The sequence below is a fragment of the Syngnathus floridae genome, chromosome 15, assembly GCF_059516105.1.
Source record: "Syngnathus floridae isolate MCC-2025c chromosome 15, RoL_Sflo_1.0, whole genome shotgun sequence".
Taxonomy (NCBI): Eukaryota; Metazoa; Chordata; class Actinopteri; order Syngnathiformes; family Syngnathidae; genus Syngnathus; species Syngnathus floridae.
Window position 1 is genome coordinate 12,220,128 of NC_142427.1, and position 11,952 is coordinate 12,232,079.

The 11,952-nt window shown below is 42.7% G+C and overlaps 3 protein-coding genes across 5 annotated transcripts in view; all 3 read left to right on the forward strand.

The window, feature by feature from the left end:
- The first annotated feature begins 153 nt into the window (after positions 1 to 153).
- On the forward strand, positions 154 to 5,112 carry LOC148386774 (cilia- and flagella-associated protein 58-like). Its single transcript, XM_088398958.1, has 18 exons — positions 154 to 313; positions 516 to 798; positions 865 to 1,013; positions 1,092 to 1,242; positions 1,325 to 1,519; positions 1,601 to 1,738; positions 1,830 to 1,989; positions 2,138 to 2,220; positions 2,307 to 2,498; positions 2,581 to 2,742; positions 2,817 to 2,963; positions 3,051 to 3,191; positions 3,263 to 3,486; positions 3,568 to 3,676; positions 3,789 to 3,893; positions 3,975 to 4,094; positions 4,154 to 4,278; positions 4,437 to 5,112. Exons 2-18 carry the CDS (start codon positions 544 to 546, stop codon positions 4,537 to 4,539), a joined length of 2,559 nt encoding a protein of 852 aa, XP_088255084.1. The 5' UTR covers positions 154 to 313; positions 516 to 543; the 3' UTR covers positions 4,540 to 5,112.
- Positions 5,113 to 5,330: 218 nt separating this feature from the next.
- On the forward strand, positions 5,331 to 11,381 carry fez1 (fasciculation and elongation protein zeta 1 (zygin I)). Its single transcript, XM_088399453.1, has 10 exons — positions 5,331 to 5,533; positions 6,848 to 7,205; positions 8,155 to 8,242; positions 8,612 to 8,698; positions 8,774 to 8,939; positions 9,036 to 9,355; positions 9,854 to 9,934; positions 10,151 to 10,226; positions 10,299 to 10,364; positions 10,461 to 11,381. The coding sequence occupies exons 2-10, from the start codon at positions 6,877 to 6,879 to the stop codon at positions 10,475 to 10,477; spliced, it is 1,230 nt and encodes a 409-aa protein (XP_088255579.1). The 5' UTR covers positions 5,331 to 5,533; positions 6,848 to 6,876; the 3' UTR covers positions 10,478 to 11,381.
- Positions 11,382 to 11,549: 168 nt separating this feature from the next.
- The window catches only part of robo3 (roundabout, axon guidance receptor, homolog 3 (Drosophila)), a 64,451-nt gene continuing 64,048 nt past the window's right edge, over positions 11,550 to 11,952 (forward strand). For all 3 annotated transcript variants that reach the window (XM_088398081.1, XM_088398079.1, XM_088398080.1), the window contains exon 1: positions 11,550 to 11,826. The gene's annotated coding sequence lies outside the window, so the exon portion shown is untranslated. The remainder of the gene's footprint in view (positions 11,827 to 11,952) is intronic.

An 11,952-nucleotide genomic window follows, 5' to 3' on the forward strand; every position in this document is an offset into this window, starting at 1 on the left:
CGAAGTGAGCATTTATTAGGATTTCGCTCGACACGTCACGTACTGGAGGGAGGACGTCAGTCATTTGATCAAGTGTGACATCAGAATGACTTCCTGAATATATTTGTATCATCTATCTAATCTGCGATTTAAAAAAACATTTGAACTGGGGATTTAAATATCCCCCCCCGCCCCCAAAAGAAAATGAGTCACTTCCTGGTCGCCAACTTTCTCTCGCGAGATTGGTCGTTGCCTGGCAACCAATATAAACCGGCCATCAACAGTCTTCTAAATTACACTAGGTTATTTTCCGCTCTTTGGATCGTCAATTGCGGTAAGTCGTCTCGGGGTTTAAAGAGTTTTATGACAAAATGGAACTTCTTTACAATTGATAGCAACATTTGAAAATTTTAGTTTAATTCGTCAACTTGAATACAGACATCTGGCTGAATATTTCTACTAAATTGCACTAAGGGATATACTGAAAAGCCAGATCTAATTGTTAGCTGATGTCGATATTGGGTTATTATTCACAGGTTGGAAATAAATCCAACAAGAGAAGACATGGCTGAATCATTGGAAGAGTTCCAGGTGGTCCTCAGTGAGCTGACTGAGGGCCAAGAGGAACCAAACATGGTCAAGATCCGTGAAGAATATGAGAAACTACTCAATGCCCTGACTAAGTCATACAACAACGAGAAAAGGCTCATGAGCAAATGCAAGGAACTGAGTGCAGAGATGGCGTCAGCCGCAAACAAATTAGAAGCTTCTCGCAAGATATCTCAAGACGATGACGCAACAATGACTTCACTCAAAACGGTACATATAGCGTGAGTTCAATATTGGACCCGCATAGAATCAGCTAACCCCAAATCACTTCCACAGGAATTAGATAAAGCTTGGAAAATGGTGGATAATGCCTACAATAAAGAGCAAGTCCATTTGGAGACAATCAAAAATTTACAAGAAGAGGTTGCCAACTTAACACAGGTAGTGGAACAACTCAATATAGCCATTGCTAACCAAGATCAGAGGTGAGTCCGGCAACCCGTCTGTAAAAAGGCTTCCAAATGCTACCGTGTGTTGATTTGTCCCCAAAAATGTCTTTTCAGCGATTTACTGAAAATGATCGAAGACTTGACGAACGAGCGTGATCGCCTTCTGACCACCGTGGAGAGTCTCCGAGAACAGCTGAGCATCACCAGTGCAGGCAAGCAGAAAGCAGAGACTCAAAGGGAGGATGCCTTGAACACCATTTCCCAGGCAGGTACATGAGGCAAAAAGGATTGCTATGAAATCCTCTCTGTCAACCAAATTGTTCCTTTCTTTCTTTCTCTCCATCTAGCTCCAACATGAGGTTCAGTTACAACAGAATGAGATTTCCCGTGAGCAGAGGTTTAAAGAAAAACTCGAAAAGGAGTTGAATGAGATGTCCCTTGACTTGGAAGCGAAGGTTCGAGAGATCCAAACAATTGAAAAGGATTTCCAAACCTCCAAGGATGAGCAGCTGAGATTAGCGCAACAATTGAAAGCAATGAAGGTCATCGTCACAGACATCCGTCATTTCAGTGCTTCCATTTCAATGACAGCATGAATGAATGATTTCCCCCCCTCCCAACAGTTTGCGTTTGATAAAATCGCCAAAGATCTGGAGCTGTTGCAAAACAAAACCAACAAGCTGCAGCGCGACCGAGATCATCTTATATCGCTCAAAGAACACCACTTTTGGGAGAATCAGAAGAATTTAAATGAGATTAAGGTGCAGAGTACACAGAGATTTTTTGGTTTTGTCTTCCTACTGCCTCTGTGTAATTCCTCATTCGTCCCTCCCTCCCTCCCACACCTGTCAGGTAAAAGATGAAACGATAAATCAGATGCGCCATGAGATTTCCAAAGAACGGAAATTGAAAGAGGCCGCCCAAAAGAAGTTCCGTGTGATGGAGGAACAGAAAGCTGACGTGGAAGTACAGAGAGGGATTCTGAAAACTCGCATCACTGGTCTCGAGAAAGGTATGCCATCTCTTAATGGGCTTTTGGAAACATGATCATGCATTGAGCTAAAGTGTCCATTATGCTCATCGGTATTCCACTGGTGAACAAAAATGAATGTGACCAAATGGGTCGAACTCAAGTGCCTGCCCAACTTGTCCTTTTGCAGAGTATGAAGCTACAAAAAAGCAAATTGAAGCTGACAAGAAAATCATTGCTGACCTGACCAGGGAACGAGACATGTTGTCAAAGGTATTCTATTTTTTTATTTTTTAAATCACGTAATTGTTGCTTCTTAACCCCAGTTTTTTCCATGTTTTGTTGATTCCAATCAAAAGAACGTGTCCAAAGCTACAGATGCAGTGGAGGAACAGCAGTGCATCGTGATGGAGCTCGAGACGGACAAAAGGGTGCTACAGCAAGAGATTAACGGTTACTGCGTGGATGGACAGAAATTGCGCAAGACTATCCAGGACCTGGAAAAGGAACGGGACCGCTTCATCAATGACAACAACAACCTCTTGCAAAAGGCAGGTCATGTCTGATACAAAGGTTCCTCTTTTGTTCTTGTAAAATGAATTCATTCAGGGTTTTTTTGTCTTGCTTGAAAAGGTGCAACAAAAAGTCAATGAACTTGAAACAAGCCAGATGGCAGTCCATAACTGGAAAAAGAGAGTGGCGGAGGAAGAGCTCAAGCTGGAAAGAAAAGAGGAGCTGTTGGATTCTGTCATAACTGAAAGGAACCACTACAGCAAAAACCTCGTCGATGCTCAGGCAAGAACGATGGAGTGTTTGTGCACTCGTTTGAAGCACTTGTCTGATGGATGTGATGCTTCCACCCTACCCAGGATGAAATTGCAAAGTTGAAGATAAAGAATAGAGCCATGAACACCCAGAATACTCAGTTGAAGGAGGAGATAGAAACAAAAGAGTCCACTATCCACAAAGAACAGCAGCACCACAGGCGCTTAGGGCGAGATAATGACAATCTCAAGGTACCGTATATACACATAAACCTAATTGATACTCATTTCATTTTTTAAAAACATATTATTTATCATTCATTTATTCATGCATTCCAGGGACAGATGAAGACAATAACGCTGCAACTGGAGGAAGAAATTCGACGTGTTGAGAATCAGAAAGCAGAACAAGAACGACTTCAGAAAATCATAACTGACAAGCAAATGGAATACATGCAACTGAAAAAGCAAATTGATCAAGTAAGAGATAAATCACGCTTGGCCTGAATTGCAGCTCCGCATCAACTTTTGTTTGTCGGTGCCATTTCCAGGTGATCAGGGAACGGGACAACTTGGGGAAGCAGCTGCTGAAACGCGATGAAGAGCGAGGTCTGTTGTATGAGAAGATTAAGATCCAGCAATCCATCATATGCAAGAGGGACTTTCACCACAATCAGAAGCTGGAAGACATCCGACTCCTCAAATTGGAAATCAAGAGGATCAGGCGTGAAAAAATTATCTTGGACAAGGCTGTACCCAACGCAGATGATCTCAAGTAAGTAAGAAAGGAAGGAAATCAGTGCTTGGAGATCTTTTTTTTTTTTTTGGAACTAATTTGAGCTTTGCCGTGTTGTAGACGAGAGTTGTTTGCCCTGCAAAGGGAACTCGCCAGAGAAAGGACCAGGAACGGTGTCCTTGAGGAACAGCTAAACCCCATCAATATTCACAGATGGAGGCGACTGGAGGCAAGTCAATCCAAATGTTATTGCCAATCAAATCCACGTTCATGGTCAGCACGTGGAAATTGATCGCAGGTGGAAAATGTCCAACGCATTAACATATGATTGTCGACGACAGGGCAGTGACCCCTGCAAGTATGAACTGATCCAGAAGGTGCATACTTTACAGAGAAGACTTATCAACAAGACGGAAGACTTTGAAGAACAAGAATTCTTATTGCAGGTGTCATGATTATTCGATTGCCCTCAAGTGGTTGAATTGTTAAGTCTTTGATTGATTCCAATCCAAATGTTCTCGTCACAGGAAAAGGAGAAGCTGTACGTCGAGCTGCAGCAACTTTTGGCTCGGCAGCCGGGCGCCGAAGCACTTGAGCAGCTTCAGCATTGCCAGTGGACATTGAGGGAAAGGACCAAAAAGTTAATGGTGAGTTTGTTTTTCATATACCACAGTTGGGATTGGAAACATCTCGTTTGATTCCACAGGCACTGACCGCTGAGGTGAGAGTGCTGGATTCAAAGTTGAATGAGTACAAAAGTGAGAATCAAAAGTTGATCAATGAGATGGCCGACCTCAAGAAGAAATATTTCAATCAGAAAAAGCTACAAAGGTGAGCTCCGATGTACTTGAAGCCAGATTTGCCAAATTCACATCTGCAGACCTTTGATGATTCTGATGTCAGTTCCAAACCAAGCAAATGTTAAGCTCTGTTCTTGGTCTTTATTTTATTATTATTATTTTTGTATTATTTGCTGTGTCTCATCTCAGTGACAAGTCCAAAAGCAAGGGGGAACAGTTGGTGCTACCTCAGCTCATCAACAAGCCACAATACTCTGGTGGAGGTTTCAATTTTGATGAACTTTTCAGATGATCAATGAACACTTGATTTGTTTCAAACATACTGCGTGTAGGTGGCGATCACAAAAGTACAATTTTTCTCAGGAAGTGACCATTCTCAGCTGCCTTCAAACATAATGTTACATCAGAAGCACTTGAATATCCAGGGACGGTGGAAAAGAAATCTTGAAAGCATTATTATGATAAGAATATTTTTTATAGCTATTTTTATGAATCATTTGACTTTTTGGTGTGTGTGTGTTTCTTAGCACGCAACTGTACAAGTGTGTTATTTCATGCGGAGCTTTGTGTATTTTGATTTAAAGTACACACAATACGTCATTCCTCATTTACCGCTTTCTTCTAAGCCATTTGAAATAATTGTGCTCTGTCATTAAATAAAGATACTGAATGATGATGCCTCACGATTGGCTGCTATTTTTATATTTGAAATCATATTTTGGACAGATTATTTTTATATCTTGAGTTTGTTTTTTTAATGGAATTTAAATGTATGCTATGGAGGGAAGCAACAGCTACAAAGATGCAAAGTGATATTTAAAAAAATGGAATGAAAAATAAATACAAATAAAGCGCTGCAATCATTTTATAGGTTGGATTGATGTGCTGCAACATCCCCTTCCCCCCGCCCGCCTGCCCGCCTCATGAATATGTGAGCAGGAAAGCTTGCCTTGACAAAGGGGAGAGAGATGCTGGTCAGGAAAGAGCAGAGCAGGGGAGGGGCTGAGCTGATGTCATGTTTCCTGCGCAGGCGCTGCATGAGCTGGGCTGGCTGGATGGCAAAACAAGGGACTGTGGGAGGGAGGGAGGCAGGACACATAAGGGGGCTGAGGGAGGGAAAGGATACCGAAGGATCTTAAAGCCATTTGCTTTCTTTTTCACTCTGATTTGAATGTAGCATCCCTTCATCGGTGACCTTTTCAAGGCAGCCAGTCAGCCAGCCAGCCAGCGCCTATTCTGGTCCTGCCTGCCATCAAACAGGAACATCACGTCCACATCCACTGCAGGTAAGCAAGCATCAGTGTGATATTCACTTCACCATGACCGACCGATCGGGCGGGCCGTGATTGGGATTCTTGTCTTGCATCGCCATCTTTTCATAAGGGGGGCTTGTAGTCATCATTTCCTCCATCTTTTATTCTTCAATTCTTGCTTCTCTTCTCTCCCTCCCCCCACATTCCTTTTTTTTTCTCCCCTCCCCGATGAGCTGATGACATACACTTGCTTGTCATCCATTAGTAGCTTGAAGTTGCACCTCCCTCTGCATACAAAGTGGAATCCATCTTAGGTGTCCTTAGGCATTGTGGGGGGGAAAAAACAAAATAAATACTAATATCCAAATAATAATAATAGCAAAATAATATAACAAGAATAATGATCATAATAATATCAAATCAAAGGTCCCTCTGATTGTGATTGGTGCTTTCAGTCCCTGAATCCCTGTGGATCCGATTCTCACTTAGTAAAGGTTCGATGGAAATCTGCTGACACGCATTCAAGGCACACATTAGAGGGATGACACCACAGACACGTGCATCATAGTCACTGTTTTCAATCCTTATGTACACATTAGAAACATTTTTGGTGTGAGTTTGACTCATTCATATAAAACAGAGCTGGCAGACTTATGACTGAAACTGAAGTTATTTGCAAAGTTTGCGGTCAATGAACTGTTTCTTATGAATTCATGATTCATTGGCCTTTCTTTCATATCATCTAACAATAAGAAATGGTATGATGAGGAAGCTTGATTTTTCAATAGAAGCACAATAACACTCACCATGGAAATAGAATATCTTTTTTATAGAATATGTATTTTGACAAATGTGCATCAGTTTATAATGCCGTGAAGGTACTTCATTATCTGTGCTTTAGCACCAAAGCCAATTAATTGGATTCCCTTTGGGACACGGTTCCCTTCTGGTACATCCTCTTCCATTACCTCTTTGTCTAGACAACACTGTGCCATTTCTCATTAGGTTTGGAAAGACATCGTTCCGTTAAATGACCATGACAGAGAAAGAATTCATTTCGCTAGAACTCAACAGCTATAAAAATAGAAACAGGACAGCTGGTGAAAGACAGACAACTTTGTATTACTCAGCCCTACTCTTAGAATTTAAGATGAAGCCTCATCCCGCTTTAGTGACTTCAATTCTCTTAACGATAGCTAACGTGAGATAAGATGGCATGTAACATCAAGTAAGAAACCTTGGACCGACATTACATTTATTGTCCCGGCATGAAGAGAATGAGATTATCATATCTGCCGTCATTAAAACAGCAAAGCTAGTGATGGTGACTCTACTGTCTCTCAACAGCTTTTGGACTCAGAAAGTGAGGGGATACCATGGAAGCCCCTCTCGTGTGTTTGGATGAGGAGTTTGAGGACCTCCGGCCTTGCCGTACCGATGAGTATGACCACCCGGCGGTGCTCAAGCACCCCTCTTACACCACCACCACCACCGTCCCGCTGGTCTCCATCACCCGAGAGGACTTCTCTGAGCTGGAGAACTTTTCCGAGATGATGAGCTTCAAGTCTATGGAGGACCTGGTCAACGAGTTTGATGAGAAACTCAACGTCTGCTTCCACAATTACAACACCAAGACCGAGGGCCTGGCGCCAATACGCAACCAGTCGCAAAACCAAGAGGAGGAGGAGCGGCTCCAGGATGAAGAGTGAGTCATTGCTCAGATCTAAAGACGAGTCCGTTACAGCCAACAAGTATCTTAGTCCACACAAGCCTTAAAGGTTCTAAAAATTGCCGTGAGTCAAAACGTCAGTAGGAAGATTACACGCTGAATTATTCAGTGTGCAGCGTTGTGTGCTGTCCTTGTCTTTGGCCCTGCCTGCCCTGGGCCTGCCTGGCCTGGCCTGCCCTGGCCTGCCCTGGCCTGCCCTGGCCTGGCCTGGCCTGGCCTGCCGCAAGCGTGTGTCGTCACACTGTGCAGTGGCTGGCTATTCGGATTAAAAATAGCCTTCTTGTGGGCACGAGGAGGAAAAAAAAAGTGATACTTTGAAATGAACGTGACTTACTCGATGATCAAGCGAGGCTCAGATGAGAGCTGACCAGGTTATGGTCAAAGCACATATTGAAAAACCTATAACTAAATAGACAATATCATTGAATAATAAAAAGCTTTTGAAGAGAAAGTGCATGATGCCACCGTGCTTCCAGAGTGTGTCATGAGTTGAATAATGTCCACTATGTGAGCGAGCTGAGCGTGGGCAGCACCAAGCAGGTCCTGAAACGCCCGCCCTCTGAGTAGAGGAAAGAAAAAAACGCACATCTCCAAAACAAAGGCTGTTTCTCTCCCAGTTGATGTCATTCCTCCTCAAACACTGCACAAGAGAATCCACTGGCACACGTTTTTGTGAGCGCTATTGAATCTATTTCTCCACTTCTAGCAATTTTGCAATGTTTGTTTTCTTCATGTGCTTTGTTCTTTTGCAGCCCACGGCTTTGCTCCAATGCAAAAGTTACATTTGTTTGAATTTTGTGTGAGTGTGCTACAAGAAAAGAAAAGAGCTTCATGGACAAAAGTGGAAAACAAAGCTTGACATATTCACTTTACTGTTCAAACCTATTGTAAGTTTTTTTCGTTTCTTTTTCCTGTTGCATTGCAGTGTGTGGGATGCTCTAACTGACAATTACATTGCTGCATGGGACGGTCCAGACTCCGAAGGATTCAACGCCAATTTTTCTGACAAAGAGGTAGGCAGGCGGCCGCACTCACATTCACGCTGAGTGGAAAGTCAAACGATTCAAAAAACTACCATCTATTCATGAAATAATTCAGTTCATTAAATGTTTCATTTATTAAATTCAAGAAATATTTTTTTAATGAATGTATTAACAAGCAAATAAAGAAATGAATACTTTGAAATGATTTCAAGTGAATCTATAACATTTGACAATAATTGCTGGTTTAATTATAATTAACATGATGACAAATACCACAATGGGGAAATAATTCCTATTTCACCGGTAAACAGGATATCACATTTCAATTTGAATCTCCAAAAACATGTCATGTCAACCACTTTCACTCTTTCTACAACTTTCTCTTTTCTGTTTCTCCAGATCCACGAAAAAGAGGAGGAAGAAATGAATGAGAAGAATGACAATGCCAATTGTCTGAACGAAGAGCCTCTCATCACTGCAGATCAGGTTTGCATACTTTCAATGCATTCAAATGATCAGCGGAGCCAAACCAAAGTATCCTCCTTTCTTTTTTTCTTTTAGGTCATTGAGGAGATAGCAGAGATGATGGAAAACTCCCCAGACCCCGGTGAAACTGAGGAAGAGGACGAGGAGGAGAGCAGTCGTTGCTCCTCCAGGACTCAGCCTTCCCTGCTGGAGGAGATCCGACAACTGTCCCAAGCCTCTAACAACAACTGCTCTTATGAAGGTTTGCAAGGCTTTTCCAATCATCCATTAGCCTTCTAAGGCAATTAGCAAAAAAAAAAAACGCTTTTCCTCCCCCATCTCCTGCTCCATTCTGCAGGCCTGAGTCTGATGCCCAGCTCCACGCTAGTTGAACTCTTGCACCGCGTGGAAGCCGCCATCCGAGAGTACTCGGAGGAACTGGTCAGTCAGCTGGCGCGGCGCGACGAGCTGGAGTTTGAGAAAGAGGTGAAGAACACCTTCATCAGTGCCCTGATAGACGTGCAGAATAGGCAGAAGGAGCAGCGAGATAATAGCAAACGCCGACGCCGGGACAAAGCTTTGAGCCTGCAGGGAGGGGTGGCTCTGGTGCCCGTGCCCGTGCCGACCAACACTGGCACCGCTGCTCGTGCCGAGAAGACGCCAAGCATGCCTGTCAAGGTAAACCACACCTTTTGTTTGGACATAATTCATCAAAATTCACGCCTTACAGGGTCATAATATAAAAAATAGTATATTATATATAAATCAATATATTTTATCTTCATGTATATATTTTTAATATGGTTCTGTGTCATTCCACCTTCATCCAGCATTTCTGCATTCACAGCAATTTCTCCATAAAAGGCAATGATTCTTAAATCGATAGATTTCCTTGTGGTTATAACGTAGATCTAAATGTTCTCATTGAATACTTGTGTTAGAGAAACGTGAAACCACACTGCCTGTGGGTTCCTTTCTGATAATGCATCTCAAGGCCATTAGCGCATCTTCCTGGAATGATGTAGGAGACATTTGGGGAGACAACGCTTGTGTAGTTGAAGGCAAACAACCTAATGGCTTTTCCTGCTGTGCAAAGCAAAACATCACCCACCACTGTATCTCATTTCAAGTGACAGTGACTATGTCTGAAATGTCTTGATTGCTTTTGACCTGCAGCGCTTCAGTATGGAGGGACTATCCAACATCCTTCAGACGGGCATAAGACAGACTTTTGGAAGCACAGGCAATGAGAAACAGGTAGCCATCATGGCCATCCTTTTCAAATCACCGTGTTGAAATGAAATATTTCAGCTGCAAATGGATTGACATGCTAGCCAAAGTACTTCACCCAAAAAATCGATTGAAATAATAACATTCAAGTTTGTATTTTGATCTCATTTGATCCTCAAATACTATTTTGATACTCCAAATGGTTTGGATGGAAACTACTAAATGATCCCACCCTGTTTCTAGTATCTGAACACAGTCATTCCTTATGAGAAGAAAAGCAGCCCACCATCTGTTGATGACCTGCAGATGCTAACAAAAAGTAAGTTCCTGCAAAAATACTCTTTTGTGTTTATTGCAAACATGTTGACTATTTTTTTCCGCCCCCATGTAGTTCTTTTTGCCATCAAGGAAGACAGCGAGAAGGTGCCTACGCTGCTAACTGACTACATATTAAAAGGTAGAACAACTTGGATGTGATATTTAAAAATAGGCCATGAGAAATACGACATTTCCAATATGACTAATTGAGATATCCACTGCTTTCCTTCTGCAGTTTTGTGTCCTACCTAAAGCTTGGTACCGGCAGTCAGGCGGGCAGTCAGTCGGATAGGCAGGCAGGGGCGGGGCCACGGTGTGAACTCCTCCTTTTCCCGCTGGCCTGCTCACAGCATGACCCTTCTCCTCGTTGGTGGTTATTCCGCCGCCACCGCCGCCGCAGCATCAACCTTATATTCACCTCACCTATGATGATTGCTTCTTGCTGAGCTCATCCTGTCTCTCCTCGCACTTAATCATGCTTTAGCCAGCCACTGAAATATTTCAAGCGGGACAGCCAGATCCCTCTTTTAAAGGACTTCACTCATGGAGCATGACACACGCACACACACACGCACACACACATGCACGCACACACACGCACACACACACACACACACACACACACACACACACACACACTTATCCATAACATGGTGTTTCTGCATTTTATCCCTCTGTCTGTTTTGATTCCTATTTATTCCAGTCATACTTCATAAGAGTACATTGCATTCATAAATGACACCTCTACCCGTATTGTTTAAATTGAACAAGTTTCTTTGACTACACAAGCCATGCACTGTTTTCTGATCACTGTAGCGGACGGAGTGAAAGAGAGAACCATCAATTCAGGTGCAGTGCATTCTTCTGGTCTTGTTTCCTGTTCTTTAGTTGACTGTGAATACACAGTAGGTTTTGTAATCTCTTTTCATTTGTATCCAACATTTGATAGAAACTGATTTTTCTACTTTGATTTGATGTCACCAGAGTGACAGCTGCTGCTGTGTATTCCGTATTAATCCGTCCGTCCACAGTTTACCTTGGCTAGCGACCCTTGGTCAACTAGTCCAGGAAAGGTGCACACATTGGCATATGTGATGTGTAAATGAATCTTACATTGCTAAATTGCAAATTCTAATAAACATGCTACCCTAATCAAGTGGTGCGCATTATTTATTTAGTATATGACCTGCTTCACGCCTCACCATACAGGAGGCTGAGTTGACCACTAGATGGCACTAAAGACCGCTACACAATGGAAAATCCACTTTTGGAGCTTTTAAATACATTTAGTGGTGCGCTTGGAGTCTGCAGGATTGTAGAACGTTGAATCTAACGTAACCCCCAGGTAGTGCAGAGGTACTTTTATAATCTGTTTGAGGGATATTTTTGACTCGGTTTAATTTGATCCAATTTGTCCCAGTCTTTGGGGCGGCACTACCAATCAAGGTAATGAGTGGTGGCGGGCAAATGGTTTGGCAAGTCCGCCATCTTTATTACTCAAGGATGCCAAGTGGAGCGCTCAAGATGGATTTACTGAAAGACTTCGTTTCATTGAGGGTTCAGTTTCTTCAATCCATGGAATCATCGGACGCAGTAAAGCGGTAAGGCGCTATCTTTTGACTTCTTGTGGATGGTTGTATTTTGAGTAGTTGTATCAGATCCACTGCATCGAAGGTGCTCTTTTCTTCTTGGTGAACACAATTATGTGTTAAATGCATTCGTTGGCT

Bases quoted from the DNA above. Each gene is read 5' to 3' on its own strand.
- LOC148386774 (XM_088398958.1), top strand. From the start codon at position 544: ATGGCTGAATCATTGGAAGAGTTCCAGGTGGTCCTCAGTGAGCTGACT. The intron at 1,739-1,829 runs GTGCAGAGTACA...CACACCTGTCAG, and splicing joins AGAATTTAAATGAGATTAAG to GTAAAAGATGAAACGATAAA. The intron at 2,499-2,580 runs GCAGGTCATGTC...TTGCTTGAAAAG, and splicing joins ACAACAACCTCTTGCAAAAG to GTGCAACAAAAAGTCAATGA.
- fez1 (XM_088399453.1), top strand. From the start codon at position 6,877: ATGGAAGCCCCTCTCGTGTGTTTGGATGAGGAGTTTGAGGACCTCCGG. The intron at 8,940-9,035 runs GTTTGCAAGGCT...TCCATTCTGCAG, and splicing joins CAACAACTGCTCTTATGAAG to GCCTGAGTCTGATGCCCAGC. The intron at 9,356-9,853 runs GTAAACCACACC...TTTGACCTGCAG, and splicing joins CGCCAAGCATGCCTGTCAAG to CGCTTCAGTATGGAGGGACT.